Below are 20,252 nucleotides of genomic sequence, written 5' to 3'. Positions count from 1 at the left end.
TATGCTTCATAGCCAAAAAAATCAAAACAAAACAATACTGTAACAGATTCAATGAAAAATTTTAAAATGGCCCACATCCAAAAACAAATCTTAAAAAAAAAAAAAAAAACAGAACTAAAAAACAAAAAGACAAACATAGTTCATTTGGATAGGATTCTGGTACTAATGAGAAGCCACGTCTTATAAAGAATTTAATCCCATACAGTGTGAAGCAACTGAACTTGTTTACTGATTAAGCCACTCCTTCGTCCCACATCATTAGTAGAAATGCCAGTCAATAAAACCAAGGCTTATTATTTTTAAAAGAACGGAAGTTTCATTTTTCTATAAACCCCTTTTTTAATGAAAATGTCTTCATTTCCCTCAGGCAGCATTTTATCTAAGATGCACTTGGCTAGTTGAATAAAAATATCTGTTAAAGGAAAGAAGGTTCCCATCAAAGCTGTTGAAATCTGATTTCATTTCAGATTCTAGAACTAATGTTGTTTTTTGTTTAAATAGATTTTGTCTGTCAATTTCCAGACCCGCTGTGCCATCAGCCTGTATGGACTGCTGTGGTCAACACGGGGGTTGTAGAGGCAAATTTTATTATGGACTGGTAATTGAATTGAACAGGTTTACATTTGAATAGATTTACTACATCATGATCTCTGACATACTGCATGGGACTGAAATCCCTCTCCATCCATAAAGATATATTTAAGACAGTATCATTCTCTCCAGGCTGAGAAGGTAAGTCTTGAGGCAAGGAGATGGCCCAATATAATCGTGCATTTATATGCAGTGTGTAATACAATATTTCACTGTATTTTTTAAGGACAAAAGAAAAAAGAGTATTCCATATTTACTCATAACCATCCCCTCTTTTCTCTTTGGGGGAGGGGGCTTAGAGATATTTTTCCACCAAAGTGCACACAAGGAAGTAAAGGAAAATAAATTATTTTTTGAGTATATCAGCAATAGCAGCAATTCCCTTGAAAACAGTCCCTCTAAAGGCTTGATAACAGCAACTGAAGAGGTGTGAATTATAGATAAGCACCCATCCCATTTACTTTCACCAACAATGTTTAATTAAACACAGTTCACACCTCTTCAGTCACTCTAACCACCCTTCAAGATTGCGCCTGCCTGAAAACACCATGGGGAAAATTACTTAAGGGAAAATATGTTTTCTACTTCTTCCTTAAACCTGGAAGGACAAATAGGTGAGTACACTGTAGCAGTAAAATCAAACTAATGAAAAAAAATTCTATCTATTGGACATGGAGGCATATCACGATGTACTTTAGTTTTTGAAAAAACAATCCAAATTGAGGAGACACCCATTCAGCGAGAGGGGTGTGGGTTTAATCCCTGGTCGGGAAACTAAGGTCCCACATGCCACGTGGTATGGCCAAAAAGTTTTTTTTAAGTGCTAATTGATACATTACTTTTACAACAGTTTTAAAACACTGATTTGCTTTTGAAAAATAGAGGTTCCTCAACTCCAAACTCAAAAGTTAAGCCTTTTTGAATAAGCATACGTCTCTATAGCTCAACTAGGGGCTTTCCAGATCATAAAGAACCTGCCTCCCAAGGCTGGAGACATAAGAGACATGGGCTTGATCCCTGGATCAGGAAGGTCCCCTGGAGCAGAGCATGGCAACCCACTCCAATATTCTTGCCCGGAGAATCCCATGGACAGAAGAGCCTGGCTGGCTACAGTCTACAGGGATGCAAAGAGTCAGACACAACTGACATGAATGTGTGCACAGCTCAATTAAGTGGCAACATAAAGATAACAAAGACCAAAAGTGACTATCAATCAATCACTTGTGACACTCTGAAATATGTTTTGTCTGGTACTCTGTTACTGGGTTTAAAGGCAATCACTAAGATAAGGTTTTCCACCACAACGTCAGCTATCACCGCTGTTCTAACTCAGAGGAAAACTCTTTGTCCTATGAGTTGGGTTGTTACTGTTAGATTATGTTTTCCTTTGTTAAAATTGCTGTCCTTTTGGCATTTTTCACATAAGCTTCCTCTAGCAACACCATCCATCATTCTCACTGTTGCATCTCTGGAGCCTAGAATAGTGCCTGGCATATGAGAGCAACTTACTAAATATTTAGGAAATGGATTATAAATGTAAGACACGGTCACTGTGGAAAACTCCTAACAGTGCCAAAGGCTATAGAGCAAAAACAAAAGCATTTCTCATCCTTAATTTTATTCACCAGTATAACACTGTTACCAATCTTTGTGCTTTCTTCCATTTTCCATACACGCATCACCAGTGTGTGCATACTAATATAAATTATCAAAATATAAATTTGTATAAAATTTAAATAGGCATATTTTATATAAAATATATATAATCATTCTAATAGGTAATTTGTTTTCTTCTTTTATTACTGAATAGTTGATTTACAATGTGTTAATTTCAGGTGTACAGCACAGTGATCCCATTATATATATTTATATATATACATATCTTTTTCAGGCTCTTTTCCATTATATGCTATTATGAGATATGATTATAGTTCCCTGTGCTACAGTTCCTTGTCCTTGCTGTTTATCTATTTTATATATAGTAGTATATATCCGTTAATCCCAAACTTCTAATTTATCCCACCCCGCCTTGATTTTCCCTTTGGTAATCATAGATTTCTATGATTGTGAGTCTGTTTTTGTTTTGTAAAAAGTTTATTTTTGCATCATTTTTTTTTCTAGATTCCACATATATATGTGATATCCTATGATATTTGTCTTTCTCTGATCTACTTCACTTAGTGTGACAATAATCTCTAGGTCCATCCATGTGGCTGCAGGCAATTTGCTTTCTGTTTTATTTTTGGCAAAATATCTTCTTTCTTTTTCCATAAGGCTTTAAGGATAAAGTTACACACTTGTCTGTTTACAATTTTTCTTCAAGTTGTTCTTAGTTAAGGGAGAAGTTACATCTTAGTGAACAAGAGAAAAACAGAGTGAATTCCATGTACCCAAATATTGTCTGATCTACTCATCTTCCAATGATATTGTTCACAGAAAAAAACTTGGAAGAAAAAGCCAGGAAAAATTATGAGATCTGTTGATGCCATAGCTAACTGAAGCTCTGGTTCATTCATGGGAAATAAACACTTGGATCTACTCGGATTTAAAAGTGAAAAAAAATAGGTGATCTCCAGTAACAACAAATTATACAAATTCATAAGGCTGACCCCAGGAATAAGACAGTCTATGACTCAATAAAAACAACACATTTAAATATTTAATTTACCTCATTTTCTTTCAAACTTCAATCACTGTATTTTAATTTTGTTACTGTATAAAATTATCAGTTATTTTAAACATTGGCAAATTTTCTGAAGAGAAAGAAACAGTAAAATCTAAATGTAGTATGTAAAATTCACATCTACAAAAGCACATACATACATGCAAATACATTCAAAATAAACCAAAAATTAAACTGAGGTTTCCCACAGAAAAGAACAATTTTTCTCTGTCTCTAAGCTTCACTAGACATACTTGAAACATACAAAGATTTCAGGACCTTTAGTATGAGTGAAGGACTTGAATGAATTCTAGAATCTATTTGGGTTCAGCTCCTGTCTCTATGGCTTGTTTGGTGTGTGTACTTAGGCAATTTGTTTAGCACAAAATACATCTTCACTGTTACTGTTTTGTGTTTGTTGCTATTATCCCCAACTGAAAGCAACAATTTTAATAGCACTGTTATAAAGTCTTTATAGTAGAAAATAAGTCCCTAAGATAAGATTAGAAAAGAAAAACAAATGCTTTACATCTAAGATTAATTTTTAAGAAAGAAAGACAAAGGTAAACATATGAAATGAAATGATGGATATGTTAATTAGCTTGATTATGGTGATTATTCCACTATACATATATATATAATGAAATACAAATCATATGCTTTAAATATATACAACTTTTATGAATGACACCTCAGTAAAGATGAGGGGCTCTCGCTGTATATGTAGTACTGAGAAGAAAGCAAAACGACAATGACTAAGTAGCCTCTTAGCTGCTCTTCACCCTCCGCTTTCTGCAAGTTGCAAAGATGAAAAGAACCCACACTGCCAACATACCTGTGGGTTTAGCTGCACATCAGACGTGTCCTACCTTGTCCCTCCCTGTCGATGTCAAGCAGGCATGAAGGATCAAGAGCTCAGGCGTACAGAAGGAGCATTCTGCCACCAGATTCAGGGTACTTACTGTGACCCCAGCATTTCCCGGTTTCTCTAACATTTTTGAAATTCCCTGTACATCCCCTCCTCCCATCCCCAACCCAAAGCACAAGGCCACTAGCACCCAGCCTTACCTTCTTTCAGCATGCCCACTTTTAAACACTTCATGAAGCGGCAAGCCTGGCAGGATTTACGTCTGCGCTTCGTGATTTCACATTCATTCGTGGCAGGGCAGCTATATTCTATATTACCTAAAACACAGAGTGTGAAGAAAAGAAGCTGTTAGGTTTGCAAGACCCAGGCAATCTGAGCATCCCCCTGATAATGTCAACTCTGCTACTTCTGCCCTCTTCCCTCAAATAAATGTCAACAGGAATCATGAGGGTGTCGCAAATATCATGAAGCCAGATGCTCAGCTACGACCACTGAAGATGCACTGAATGATGAGTAGCTACAGAGGAGATATACAGTGAAGTTCTTCAAAAAACTGAGCTTAAAATTAGCCTTTAAAACATTATGCTTCTTCCATTCAAGCAAAGCAGCAGTCTCCCAGAATCCTGGGATCGAAAAGAAATTTCCCAGCAGATTATTTCCATAAAAAACACAAACATCAAAACCATATAACTACACCATCCATCCTGGCTTTCTTTTGGCTACTAATCATCTGATGCATCAGGCTTCCTGTCCTTCTGACACGGAACAGTATAAATCTCACTGTGAAATGATCAGCAGGCTAATTTGGAACTGCACAGTAAGCTCCTTGAGGGCAGGGACTAAAGTTACATAGTTCTCACTTCATCACTTACCAGAGCTTTACAATACAATTTTACTCTTTGGAAAATGTTTACTGATGATGGATGATCACCATCATGACCATCATCATTACCATTATCACCATCACCATCATCATCATGTTTATTACATTACTTGCATAATTAATCCCAAACACTCAAACTGCATGGAAGTGTTAGATACAAAAATAAACAGCTATGACATAATACTTTTAATATGACGGTCTACATCATTTACATTAGTAACAATACATGTGAAATGATAAGGATGTCATCAGAAGAAGATCCAAACTCTAACTTGAAATCTTTCAATTAGGGCCAATGACAGGGTGTGGGAAGCGCTCTGGGGCTGCCTGCAGCTTTGTAGAGAAGCTGCCTTTAAAATAAAGCCTCTTTCCCCTATCAACTCTGTCACATAGTGCTGGAAGGTCCTTCGTTACTTCCTAACCCTTTCCCCTTGTGATTAAGTGCATTAGTATCTCTAATGAAAATGCATTCTGTTTATTGCCCTCTTGGGAAGGGGGAGGTCATCACACCAAATGCATAAATTGTCATCAGAGACAGTCCGAGCATAATTGCAATTTTGCTGCTCCATGTTTGCAATACTCAGGGTCCATCCAAGTCCCCTGAAACATGCACAGATTCTAGTAATTAGCATAGAGTCTGCCTGGGACCACAGCATTGATGAAATATTTCAGAGTTAATCACACTTTGTAAACACTGATTTATATTGACTACCTTTCTCCAGACTGATGTCTCCTCATTAAATATCACATTAGTGGATTGCAGAATTGTAGAAAGACTCAACTACTCAGCAACTGCTAATTCAACAGGAAGTAATACCTAACCACTTTTAAGTACGGAAACCTGGTTAAGGATGCATGACTTCAAAAAAAAAAGGAAAAAAGCCTGTACATTATAACTTGAGATGAGCCTATCAAAACTGACTAAATTAGCATTCTAATTCAGGGCATTTATAATAATAAAAGCAACTACTTTTTAACATAATAGGTTAAATATTAAGAGCAATATTAATTGTATCAACAGAAGCACAACACCACCACCTTCCTCAGAGAAATTACGGTGTTATTGTATTACACTCACAGAAAACCAAGGATAAGTCAAAGGAACCAGATTGGCTGGGTCATGGCTGAGAATAAAAGGATTTAGAATCTTAACTTTAAATGAATCATTTTTCACTGTGAGATTCGCTGAAAATTTATTTTGCATCAAGAGTGTTGCTAGTCATTTTCTAGGGGTTAATTAATATTCTACTACCAGATCTGTGCATTCTACATGGCTCTGTGTGTGTGTGTGTGTGTGTGCGCGCGCGCGCGCACCTGCTCTCAGTAGTGTCCAACTCTTTGCATCCCCATGGACTGTAGCCCACCAGGCTGCTCTGTCCATGGAATTTTCCAGGCAAGAATACAGGAGTGGGTTGCCATTCCTCCTCCTGGGGATCTTCCCCGTTGGCAGGCAGCTTCTTTACCACTAGCGCCACCTGGGAAACCCATTCTGCATGGCGCTCCTTGTACTTATTTAAAAAGAAACCCAAGCCTCTGCTTTCTTAGGAAGAGCCAAATAATAACTAGCTAGAAAGGGGGAAAAAATGCTTTCCAAACAGCATTTCTTCCCTTTTTTGTTCCAGAGAAGTCAGTATGAATTTTTGTTCACTTTCCAGTATCAAGGCATGACCCCACACCACAGCCCCGCTTTTAACCCACTACTGTTAACTTCTACTGAAATGCCTCATCACACACACACACACACAAAATAATCATATTTCCTTTCAAACCAGTTCCTCTTCCTCTTTGAAAATTACATTCTCATCCCTTGCAACAAGGCCTTTCTGACAGGCCCCTAAGTCAGGCCTGTGTGAGCTCACACCTGGACGATTGCAGTTACCTTCTCGGGCACTTTGCCTCTGTCCTGTCCCCCTCTAATCCACACTGCATACCACGATCATATTCCTCTGCCTATGATGGCTTTGATCATGTCATTAACCCAACTAAAAAAAAAAAAATCAATAAGTTCCTATGGCCTCCGGAATAAATATAAAATATTCATCTAGCCAACAAAATCTCTGCTCCCATCTCACTCTCATCTACTTTTCCAGCAACATTACAATGATTACCTTACATGAACTTCCTGATGCACCAATTTGATTTATTCCATTTTTGCTGTGTCCTTCAGGCTTCCCTCTGAGGATGAGCTATCTTTGCCCCTCTTTCCTTCTTAAAATTACTTCCAAGGCTCAGCATTCAACTCACAGTCCATTCCAAGCTTTCATGGAATCTTCAGACCACCCTAGCAGAAAATGATTTCCAGGTTCTCCTACCTTTGTGGGTACTCTCATCACATAATGTGCCAGATTTTTTTTTTTTTTTTCACTTTGTCATGTGCATATTACCCATTAGATCATAAGATCCTGGAGAGTATTACTTATGAAGAATAGAAATACTCCACCAAAAAGTAGTATATAAGTAAAATAACACATTTTAAATTATTTTTTGGTGCCTCAGGGTCACTTTGATGAACATTAAATACGATGCTGTCACATGGGTTCACAAGGTCAAGTGAGCTGGGTCGCCCATTAAGAAACAATATGAAGAAATTAGGAAAATCATTCCACAAATGTTTTAAAAAAGTAAAAATCTAGTTAATTTTTCAAAACCTTAAAGAAATACCTTTGACAAAAATGGAAATCCATGGCAAAACCACGGGAGCTGCTATCAAGGGGAAAATAAGAAAAATACAAAGGCTTCTGGAGAGTTAATTGTGAAAAAAGAAGAAAAAAAAACCTGTAAGAAGTTTTAAAGGAAATAAAAGTGCATCTTGATATAAATAAGAATAAAAGTAGTATAAAAATACAGACAGATGGCACTAAATGAGTTACTGGGGCTTCCCAGCTGGCGCAGTGGTAAAGAATCTGCCTGCCAATGAGGGAGACTCAAGAGATGTGGGTTCAATCCCTGGGTCTGGAAGATCCCCTGGAGTAGGAGGTGGCAACCCACTCCAGTATTCTTGCCTAGAAATTTCCATGGACAGAGGAGCCTGGTGGGTTACAGTCCATAGGACTGCAAAGAGTCGGGCAGGACTGAGCAACGGAGCATATACATAAATGGGTTATCTAATGCTTATCTCATTATAACACAATTATTTACAGGAAACATTCAAGGATGATTCAATAATACCAACAAAATTTATGGATAACCCTTCTCTCTGAATGACTGTCTAAAGATTTTTAAGATTTCTTCAGAAACAGAAGGGGAATTTTCACATTCTCCACATGAGAGTTTAGATCACATATAAGGAAGAATTCCAGTTTCGTTTCCAACTACTACATTCTATAATTCTTCAGTGACAAAGAGAAACGTTTTAAAGGCAGACGAGTTTTTCATAGGGCCTTAGGATGAGTTCTTCAGGGGAAAGAGTCCTGTCTCATTTATGGCTGAATCCTCACTGCATATGGATGAGCCAACCTTCATGAACCTGTGCAGGGCTGGAAAAGAAAGAGAAAATTCCTACCTCTTAAGGAATCTAGGACCTTACAAAGAAGACAAAGATAAAGATTTGTATGTCAACAAATCACAACACAACTGAGTGTGATGGTTCTAGCTTCAAGTCAGCCCCAGATGCCCGTGTACACACAAACATCCCCACAAGCAGAAATCATGCTTCAGAGACTCAGTGAATTCCTCACATGGGAGCAAATTATTGAAATGTGCTGTCACAAATGAATAAATGACAACATGGGGGTAAAGAAATCTTCCCAAAGCTATAGGAAAGGCGGCACTCTTATAAAAATTTCACTGTGAATGCAAAGAAAATACACGGGTCACAAGTGTTTTCATACATGATACATTTCCAGCTAAGTATATAGACATGGTTTACAATGAATCTGGTATCCTTCAGCCAAATGTTCTGTTTCGCTGTATTTGTCTTGACATACATGGATGATAACCTTGATTTCACTAAGTAACACTGGTTTTATGTCTTGAAAAACAAATCAACATCGTTCTAAAGAACTTCTTTGCTGGAGGAAAACTTCTCTAATTTCCAAGCCCTCCCATTGAGTCCCTTAGTTCATTGTTGTTGGCTGTGATCACCCACCCAAAGGTCTTTGATCCATGTCAGAGTGTACAAAGATTCTGCCCTTGAAAAACCTTCCCTGGTAGCTTTTGTATTCAATGAAGAAAGCATTTTATGCTAAAAACATGCTCCATCCCCCTCCCCAAGCACCTGGGCAACACTGTTTTACATCTATTTTGGTAACGGCTCAAACACACTACTCCCAAGAGACCCTATGATCTCGATGGGGTACTTGTTTTCCTTCGATTCACGAAGAGTAGAAATGAGACAAAAGTATTTCCAGTAGTAACTGCAGGCCCCTGGAACGTTAACACCAGACAGTGATTCAGGGGGGTGCAGAAGCTACTGCTCACATTCTCAAATTCTCCTTTCAAACACGGAGGTTTCCTGGATTAGAGCTCGCCATTTTCCGGGCCACACTTGTTCCATGGTACCACCAGGGACCACACTGGGCAGCCATGCATGACACGATTGGAATTTTCCCAGTTTTGTCAATGGCTTCGGAGCCAATCAGGTCCGTGTGGAAGCTCTGGGTTTTGAAACCAGGCTGGCAGGAATGATAGAGCAATTTATAATATCTCCTGGCGGCTTTTCAGAAGGTCCTGGGCTCTGATGACTTATTTCAGAGTCTTTTGTACAATTAGTTTGCAGGCAATATAATCTTCTCACTTACTGCTTAATAGAATCTTGCAGCAAGCTGGCGGATAGAATAACAGGGTGTATGTAAAACTCCAGCCTGGAGTGCCAGTGGATAATTTGTATATTCCTTTCAGTCACTTAATGGACTTTTACAGTTTGGCAGTGAAAGGGCTGAATGATGTGAATTAGCATGGCATCTCAAAATAAAAATATATGTCAAATCTTTACTTCCGACTCACATCTCTCGCACACAGTAATGCAGCATTGGGCTTCATGGAGTTCCCAAGAGCTGTCCTCTTTTTCATATGTACAGACATCATCATTGTAAAGCCAATTTGAAAGCATCTGTATATTTCCTCCAATTGTTTTAATTTTATTAACAGAACCAAATGGCTTGAGATGACCCACAGGGCACTCCAAGTGGGGTTTATCCAATTGTTTTCCAACATTAAGTGATTTAAAAATAATGGGATTTGCCTCAGTACACAATTACAGAGCATTAAAAACATGCAGGCAATAATCTGTAGTATTTTTGTTTTAAGTGCCCAAAAGCAGAAAAAAAGAAAGAAAATCCTCTCTAGTGTACGGTAGTAAAGGGTTTTCATACAGCTTCCCTTTCTTTTTCTTTCTCATGTTTAAAGCTCCTTTGTTTCTAACTCCTTTCTCCTCATTCTACTTGAAATAGAAAATATTATTATTATAGCTATAGCTTGTATTGTATAATGTGGGATAATAATTCATTACATACTTGTGGCAAAAAAAAAGTCATAATTCCATCAATGTATATTAAATAAAGGGTGTTATTTTATTTTCAAAGAATGCACCCAAAGTTAGACTTCAAAATAAGTTACTTTGTTCCCAGAAGACTGCTCTGAATACTTTTCAAAACTTCCTTTAAAACTGCCACAAGAGTCACTTCAAAGCTATAAGCTGGAGACAAAGGAGCTATCAAACGGTACTTTGCTCATATTCACCCAAAACATTTGACTGGCCTCTTTATCACAAGCCATGACGCTAAATGATGATGTCCATTACTAAATGTTAAATCTCCCCTCGAAAGTCAAAGACCTGTCATCACTGAAGATATTTCAAGAATCTGCCTCAAGTCTCAGTGAGGATGCCCGCCTCAGACAAAGACAAGGAACGTCAGCGCCAGCCTACCTAGGGGACCCCACCTATCTGCGAGGTATAAGATGTGGCAGACAGTGGAGAGAGAGGGGAGGATCACACCTGGTTAACAGTCACATCCAGCCCTTAGCAAAACAGTTCCATACACAGGGTTATGCCAGAGTCTCACATCCTTTGCCTTCTTGCTCCCCTCTAAGCCTCTACAAAGTGAGGTGGGAGATGGGCAGGTCTAGAAAAGATATTTGATGCTTTAAGGTTCTACAGGATTAAATTCTGATCATCACAAATGTCATTCACAAGAGCCATAATAGTATGTGGGCACAAATGACTGCCTTTTCAGAGGGAAGCTTAGGCCCCAAATGGGAAAAGATGATGCTTTGCCTTTAAGGGAAAAGATCAAGAAAAACCCACAAGCAGACAGGTTTATCTTATTTTCTGGTCATGCCACTCAACTTATGGGATCTTAGTGCCCTGACCAGGAATTGAACCTGGACCCCCACAGTGAAAGCTTGGAGTCCTAACGTCTGGGCTACCAGGGAATTCCCCAAGCAGGAAGGTTTATGAACCTCAGATACTGGAGACTAAACCACAACTCTGGTTTCACCCTCCAGCAATCCGTGTTGGGAAGACCACTGAGCCTGTTATACAATGGCCAGAAATGTACGTGTATATAACCACAAGATTACAATTCCCATTGCATTCAATGAAAAATGGTTTAGTGGGAAAACAATGCTGTTAAATGGGGAAATTATTTAGCCCTGCCTTTTTTCCAATTTAAACAAGAGATACCCAGCCTCCGTTTCCCCCAAACTTGTAAACATGCCCATTCCTTTATTGCTCTACCTGCACAGCAGTTAACACTGGGCAATGCGCATGTTCGTATCAAGAAGATGGGTACAGGTCTTATATGCCCACTGAATAGCCATCCTGTGCACACTGCCTTGCACATGGGGCAGGAAAGCATCTGAGTGAGGGAAGAAGGAGAAAGGAAAGCTCTGTCCTTTTTGAGTTGTGTGAACTTGAACTGATCACTTTACCTTCATTACTCTCAGTTTGCTAAAGTACAAAAGAGGAATAATCATATCTGCTTTGTAACATCGTAAGCATTACATGAAATATACATACTAAAATCATAGAGATTTGCTCTCCCTTCTGAGAAGAAAGGGAAGAGACACTTGAAGAGTCCATGAATTCTGTACCATTTTCACTCAGAGACCTAACTCTGGAATTTGGGAACGGTATAAAAACAACCTTGCACAGATTTATGCAAGACTGGGAGAATGAATACACCCTTCACCCAGAGAACTGGAAAGAGGATTTTGTCTTGTCAATGACTCCTGTGTACATAGCTTTATTTTACAGATACCAGGAGGAAAGGAAGAGTGCAATGATTCAGGTCATTTATTAAAGCATCAAATTGTCTATTAAGTGAATTTCCAAGATGCCAACCACCACTTCTCCTAAACATTTCCTGTCACTTTCCTGGAGCTCATAAAATGCCCATCACTGGATGTAATCTGATTATAATTGAGGGCAAAACATTTGCAAAGCTCTTCAAAATCTCACCCAGCCTTATCTCTGGCCACAATCTCTGGCCAATCTCTACCCCTAGCCCAAACCCACCCCCTTGTCTACCACCTAGGCTGAATTCCTCCCAGTTCCTAGAAAGCAGCATTGTCTTTCCCACTGGTTCCAGATGTGCTTCTTGTATTATTTTTTCAACAAAGATCTCCCAAGGGCCCACAAGACTGGCGTCCAGCAGTCCTTATGGGTGTGAATAGTTCATCTCCCATTTATCTTCAAGCGAACGTTTCTCTTAGTATTCAATACACTTTATTACAAGTGTCTAGTGAATTGTCCACCTCCTGTCCCAACCATACAACTGTCCATTCCTTGAGGGCAGAGACTTACTCCTCTGGGTCCCCAGTGGAACGTTTTATTATCTATCAACTTGATTTTTCCTGATGCTCTCTCTCATTCCTTCATGCTAATGCTTAGCTCCAAATTATTCATAAAAATAAACCAAGTACAGTTAATTAGACAGAATACAACTGATAACAAGCCACCAGTAATATATCATTTGGCATAAAGCAACACAGATTTTTAGGCTATTGGATTTTGTACAAATCCTAAAGTCCAGTGGGTTCAGGCTCTTGGTTTTCTGTAAACCAGAGAAAGGTAAATGTGTACTCACTTGTTTATGATCACTCAACCCTCTTTACAAAGATAGTGAAAGTCGCTCAGTCGTGTCCGACCCTTTGTGACCCATGAATTACACAGTTCATAGAATTCTCCAGGCCAGAATACTGGAGTGGGTAGCCTTTCCCTTCTCCAGGGGATCTTCCCAATCCAGGGATCGAACCCAGGTCTCCCACACTGCAGGATTCTTTACCAGCTGAGCCACCAGGGAAGCCTAAGAATACTGGAATGAGTAGCCTATCCCTTCTCCAGAGGATCTTCCCAACCCAGGAATCGAACCAGGGTCTCCTGCATTGCAGGCAGATTCTTTACCAGCTGAGCTAGCAGGGAAAGAGCTAGTTAATTGCAGGAAAAAGACCAAACCTCAAATTCCTGATATCCAGTCCAATGTTCTTTCAATGCACCTGTTAAAACTCACATACAAATAAATGGTAAGAGTTCTGAGAACTCTTCCATGTTCTTTATGTTACATCTATGAACCCCCCTTTCACAGATGAGAGAATTAAGACAGAGAGAAGAGCTAACATGCCCAGAAACACATAGCTACCAAGGGCCAGAGCCACAATTAAAACTCAGGCACTCTGGATCCAGCATCTCTCCTCTTCACTGTGATGTTATGTTGCCTGACTTTAATCCTTAAAAGACATGAATTGAGCGTCATGATTGAGTGTTGCTTAGAACAGAAATGAAAAACAAAATTCTTATCTTCGAAGAGCCTGTTTTGTGTGGCTGTTGTTGTTGCTATTGTTGCTGGTGGGAAAGGAAATTTTGATGCCTACTGGGAGCAGGAGGATAGGGTGGATCTTGGCATTGTCTTGCTATTGTCAGACTTGTGGTACGTGGGCAGCTGTGGAGAGGATACGGTTGCTTTTGGAGAATGGAATCTCTCAACACCTCAGAAAGAAATCCCTCAACTCGTCTCTGTACCACTATGGTTTGTGACCAGTTTAAGTCCAGGGAAACCAAACAAACCATGTCACCAAAGCAACAGGTGTCAGATTGCAAACACGCATTTTCAAGATCCCCAAATCATGGGGATTGCTCATGATAGAAAAGAAACTGTCCTCCATAATCAGCAGGGTGTGCTCTGAAATGCATCTAAAGGGGAATAACAGTGTACAGTCAAAAAGACTGACTGATGAAAAGGATGGTGAATACAAATATCTCTCATCAAAGGTATGCAGAAATTTAATGTTTTTAGCTTTGATATGACATCTTCTTGCAAAGGGCAACTGTTCTTTTGCAGTGCAGAGAACATCCCCTATGTGACGTGTACCTATTGCATCTCTGTCTTTACGCTCCTATGGTACGGGGATCGTATCACAGAGTCTTCATAAAAGAGCTCAAAAACGACTAGTGCCACCAGAAAAGTGTTAGATCTGAGTTAAGCATAATTCCCCAAAATGGCGGCATTCGGTATCCAACCCCAACTTTCATGTGATCTTGCTCCACCCACCTACAAATTTTAAACAACTTTGATATGAGTCTGCCTGTGTCTCCTTTAAAACATACAACTAAAAACAAACAAACAAAAAGCAAAACAACAGTTTTCTAACAAAATACTCTTGGTGAACGGAAGAAATGCTAATTAAGTCTAATGCATCCACTCTATTTGGATAGAGTTTCCATGTGTACATTTTGCAGTGATGGTTACATAATGGTACAGAAAGTCCATATGTCAAGTGTGGAGGCATTAGGACCATATCCTATGTGACAAAAACAAATGACTCAAACAGGAATTTGACTTCATACCAATCTCGAGATCTTCCTCCTACCTTAAACAAGTAAAAGCAAGCATGCGAGTGTTAGTCACTCAGTAGTATCCAACTCTATGCCACCCCATGGACTGTAGCCTGCCAGGCAAAATTACTGGAGTGGGTAGCCATTTCCTTCTCCAGGAGATCTTCCTCACTCAGGAATTGAACCTGGGTCTCCTGCATTGCAGGCAAATTCCCAAAGCAAGCGTATCACTGTATACTGTCCCTAAGGGCTTTTTTCTCAAATGCTATCAGTGTACCCAGAACTCAAAAGAGACACTGGAATTAGATTCTTCCTCCCAGATCAAGTTCACATATTCAGCAAGTATATACCTACGTTCTCCAGAGAGGATATGGATTTGGGGTCATCCTGCTTGACACAAGTGATGGAAACTGATCTAAATTTAAACTGTAGTGATTCCAAGCTAAGACATTAGAGTCAAACAGGTTCAAATTCCAATTCTATCATTTCCTGTCTGAGTTGGGGAAAACTTTTAAATCTGAAGTTACTGTCTTTGTAAACGAAGTGGTCATGGGACCTAGCAACAGATACCTTAAGGGACTGCTGTGAAAATCAAATGAGATCATGTATTTTGAATGGACCAAGCAGAAGGCCTGACACAGAGTAAACCTCGATTATCAACCATCATAACAACAGTGTAATGATGCTCAGGAGAGGGACTAAGATGCAGGAAAAGGGCTAAGGGGGACTTGAGAAGAACCCAGGTGCTGGTCCTTAGCACAGAAATGAGGAGATCGCATCACTTCATGGCAAATAGATGGGGAAACAATGGAAACACTGACAGACTTTATTTTCTTGGGCTCCAAAATCACCGCAGATGGTGACTGCAGCCATGAAATTAAAAGATGCTTGCTCCCGGGAAGAAAAGCGATGATCAACCTAGACAGCATATTAAAAAGCAGAGACATTCCTTTGCCAACAAAGGTCCGTCTAGTCAAGGCTATGGTTTTTCCAGTAGTCATGTATGGATGTGAGAGTTGGATTATAAAGAAAGCTGAGCACTAAGAACTGATGCTTTTGAACTGTGGTGTTGGATAAAACTCTTGAGAGTCCCTTGGACTACAAGGAAATCAAACCAGTTCACCCTAAAGGAAATCAGTCCTGAACATTCATTGGAAGGACTGATGCTGAAGCAGAAGCTCCAATACTTTGGTCACCTGATGCGAAGAACTGGCTTATTAGAAAAGTCCCTGATGCTGGGAAAGATTGAAGGCAGGAAGAGAAGGGGACACAGAGGATGAGATGGTTGGATGGCATCACCGACTCAATGGACCTGAGTTTGAACAAGCTCCGGGAGTTGGTGATGGACAGGGAAGCCTGGTGTGCTGCAGTCCATGGGGTCACAGAGTTGAACATGACTGAGCAGCTGAACTGAACCGAGGAGATGCTGGGCAGAGAATTCCTCCTGGATGGTGCTAGGAAACCAAAAGATAGGAGCATAGTACGTCTGTTAAACCAACTGGCACATTAGGAGATGCATAAGGCAATGTCCAAAAGTAAGTAACGACTTATCATCCTAGGGGTCAGGGGGTGTAGACAAGGCTGCCAGATGGATTCACAGTAAAACAGAGAAGCCGAAAGGAGGACCTGGAGAGCTGGGACTGTGCAGTGTTTGCGCCTGAAGACTTTCCTTTCGAATGAAAACCTGGGCAGTTAGACTGTCTCCTCGGACAGGGTCTGCAGCAAAGGGCTTGTCATTTCTTCCCTGGTAGCTCAGACAGTAAAGAATCTGCCTGTGATGAAGGAGACCCAGGTTGGATCCCTGGATCAGGAAGATCTCCTGGAAAAGGAAATGGCAACTCACTCCAATATTCTTGCCTGCAGAATTCTAGGGACAGAGGAGCCTAGTGGGTTATCATCCATGGGGTCACAAACTGTCAGACACGACTGACCGACTAACACACACACAGAGAGGAGGAGTACAGAGGAAAACTGACAGGGGAGAGTGGGGGGCTTCCTGCTGGATGATGACGCAGGGGAGGGATGGTCCCATGCCTCTTTCAGGGAACACTCAATTCCCACTCCCTTAGAAAACAGCTGGGGTCTGCAAGCTTTTTCTTAAAGGGTCAGACAGTAAAGAGCTCAGCTTTGCAGGTCCTTAAAGAGTCCAGCGTGGGTCCTGTAGCAGCAGGAGGGCAGACACAGACAACGCAAGAATGGGCGTGGCTCTGTTCCCATAGACTTTCTTTAACAAAGTGAATTTGGCCCCCAGGGTCTTGGTTTGCTGATCTGGGGTCCAAAATGTATAGACAGAAGGCTGCAAGGATAAGAAATACTTTACAATCTATTATCCATTATTTTCTTTATTTTTTTGGTGGGTGGGGGGGCAGGGCTTAGGACCCTGTAAAGTAGCTTCTTACAAGTTAAGTTCAAAGTAGTCTCTGTAAATTGATAATATCTGAGATGAACAGGTGGCAGGATGAGTTGGAGGGCTTTTGCTTTAAAGATTTACAAAATTTGATATTGTTATCCACCTAAAACAGAGTCTGAGGACTCTGGAGACAGAGAGAGTATTCCAGATGCAAGGAAGCAGTGAAGATGCTCTGGAAGCAAGAGAAAAAATGAAAAGGTGTAATCAAGGACAAATCTTGGTCTGTATTTGTTCCTTTGAAGATTCTTGTGCTTGCCTCTGATCTTCCCCAAATGGAAACTATGATAATAGCATGCAATGAAAAAAAAATGAATGTCAGAATATAGATTTGGGATATGCTTTCAGATTCACTCTAAAGCATTCAGAACTTAAGCTCTAAATTCTAAATTAATCCATATTTTCTTGTACTAAATTCTGTTCTTTGTAGGATTACTCAGGGATGCCCTTCTTAAAAAAAAAATATATGACTGTTTTTTAAAATTTTTTCAAACCAGAATAAAACAAGAGTTAATTCCAAAGAATACAACTGTTTCCTATAAACATACAGATGCATTCATATAATCACTTTTTAAAAAAATCTCTTCTAACTAGCACTCATCATAAGAAAAAAAAATGGACTCTGACCTGCCTTCTGTTGTGGTCACAAAGTTTAGTAAGTGCACAGCTATCCCTACATCAAGACAGGAGGAGAAATAAGCCTCTTTTCTCCTGAACTCAAGAAAGAAAGAGTCTGGGAAGTGTTATCAGTGGTAAGTGTACATTTTTAGGATCCATCTAAGACCAGCAACTAAAAATCTAGTGGCAAAACGATTGTCAGCAGATAAAGTCCAGGGAACGGACACAGAAAACCGATTGGGTGGTACTGAAGACTTGCACTCTCAAACTTCATCTTTAGGGGATTTGGGAAAATGAATGATAAAAAATTAGATATTTTTAAGACTTACTTCTGACTGCCTTCTTTTTATAAACCTTTAACATCTAATCATAACTGAAAATATTCTTAATTCCCCATTTTTATTGTATTTTAACAACTTAATGGAAAATTTTACCCATGAACTGAAATCTCTTAAGAAAAATTCAGGCTAGAATTATTCCATGCTTGAAAAGATTTTTAAATATACAAGGCAGATTAATATGGGGGTTAACAGCTCAGGCTCTGAGTTCAGATTGGGATCCAAGTGTGTTTGGATAATTCCTTCTCTGTGCCTGGTGGTGAACTTTACAGATGTTCCACATCTATAAGTAATACCGTGATACTATAATGGTGGTATCTACTCTAATGGAATGATGAAAGGATGAAACAAGATAATTAATGTAAAACACTTAGAATAATGTGTGGCGAATTTTAAGAATTGAATATATTATTATTATGAAAAATTAACAAACATTTCATATATTACTGGTATAAAGGCATTGCATTCAATTGGAGAGGGTGAAACCAGCTGTTTACATTGTCCACATAACGTAATTATTTATGGATAGGCTTTGGTAGCTAAAAGAGGAACTTCAAAAAAGAACTTTAACTTTGGGAAGCAGCTGAAACACCTCAAAATGTTTAAACATTCACCTTACACTCATGAGGATGGTACGAAAAAAAAAAAGAAAAGAACAAGTGTTGCAGAGGATACAGAGAAATTAGAACACTTGTGCACTGTTGGTGAGAGGGAAAATGGTGCAGCATCTACAGAAAACAATATGGAGGCTCCCCCAAAATTATAAATAGAGCTACCATATGATCGAGCTACCCTGCCTCTGGGCATTTTACCTAAAAAACTGAAAGCAGGATCTCGAAGAGATATCTGTACAACCATGTTTATTACATCATTATGGGCAATAACCAAGAGGCAGAAATGACCTCAGGTCCACTGATGAATGAGTGGAAGAAGCACATGTGGTATATAAATATAATAGAGTATCACTCAGCTCCTAAACAACAGTTCCAGTGGTTAAGAATCCGCCTTCCAATGGAGGGGATGTAGGTTCAGTCCCTGGTCAGGGAGCTAAGATCCCACATGTGGGGGTGGGGGTCGGGGGCGAGACTAAGCCTGCACCACAACTGCTGAGCCCATGTGCTCAGAGTCACAAGCCCACACGGAAGTGCAAGGAAACATCCCCCATGCCTCAGTGAATATCCTGCATGCTGCGTAAGACCCGACTGAGCCAAATAAATAATTTTTAAAAATAAATAAATAAATAAAATTTAAAAGGAAATCCTGATATACGCTACAGCACGGTTAAACTGAGGATAGTATGCTAAGTGAAACAGACCAGTCACAAAAAGATACATATGACATGATTCTGCCTATAGGGGGTACTGAAGTAGTTAAACTCACAGAAACAGAAAGTAGAATGGTGATCACCAGGGGTTGGGGGGAGGGAAAAACGGGGAGTTGCTACTTAATTGGTATAGAGTTTCATTTTTGCAAGATGAGATCATGCTGGCTATCTGTTGTACAACCATGTGCATGCAGTTCTCACTAAAGTAACGTATCCTTAAAAATGGTTAAGATGGAAAACTTTAAGTTTGATACTATGTTATGTACATCTTTTATGCTTTTTACCACAAAAAGAAATAAATTAAAAATACATTGGAACATCATTAATTTAAATAGAAACTTATATTTACTTTTGGTATATATCAGAATACTTTCCCAACATCCATTACCTAATTTTAATTTCATGTAAAATTCTGAAATGGTGTAAGAGGATACCAGTGACCAAGCTTCAACACTGTTGAATCCTAATAACTTCAAGCAACTTCAAAGAGAAAGCTAATTAATGCCCTGTGTATACTTTATCACTTCTAAGATGTTATCTAACTTTATCAAGTAATATATCAGAAAAATGAACAATGGCCTTGGGCTTTACCAGTAGAGAAAAAAAATTCTGACCCATGCCACTGACCCTGTCATTCCTCACAACCTGCCTCACTGTTTCCAGAACCTGAATTCTCACAAGTAACAAATCATCAGATTCAAATCATATTGAGACACAGACTGCTGCAACTAAATACCAAAAAAGTGAGGCACATCAATAGGAATTTCAGGCAACAAAACTCTCATCACA

At 39.4% G+C, this 20,252-nt stretch overlaps 1 protein-coding gene across 7 annotated transcripts in view; it reads right to left on the bottom strand.

Annotated features, from left to right (window-relative positions):
- ESRRG (estrogen related receptor gamma) overlaps positions 1 to 20,252 on the bottom strand; it is a 693,205-nt gene that overhangs the window by 166,054 nt on the left and 506,899 nt on the right. For all 7 annotated transcript variants that reach the window (XM_070385515.1, XM_070385512.1, XM_070385517.1 and 4 more), the window contains one exon: positions 4,322 to 4,438. In XM_070385515.1, coding sequence (XP_070241616.1) covers positions 4,322 to 4,438 — 117 coding nt within the window. The remainder of the gene's footprint in view (positions 1 to 4,321; positions 4,439 to 20,252) is intronic.

This window comes from Bos mutus, chromosome 16 (genome assembly GCF_027580195.1).
Source record: "Bos mutus isolate GX-2022 chromosome 16, NWIPB_WYAK_1.1, whole genome shotgun sequence".
NCBI classification, from domain to species: Eukaryota; Metazoa; Chordata; class Mammalia; order Artiodactyla; family Bovidae; genus Bos; species Bos mutus.
The sequence above is the reverse complement of the archived record's forward strand: the minus strand, read 5'-3'. Positions and strand labels throughout refer to the sequence as shown.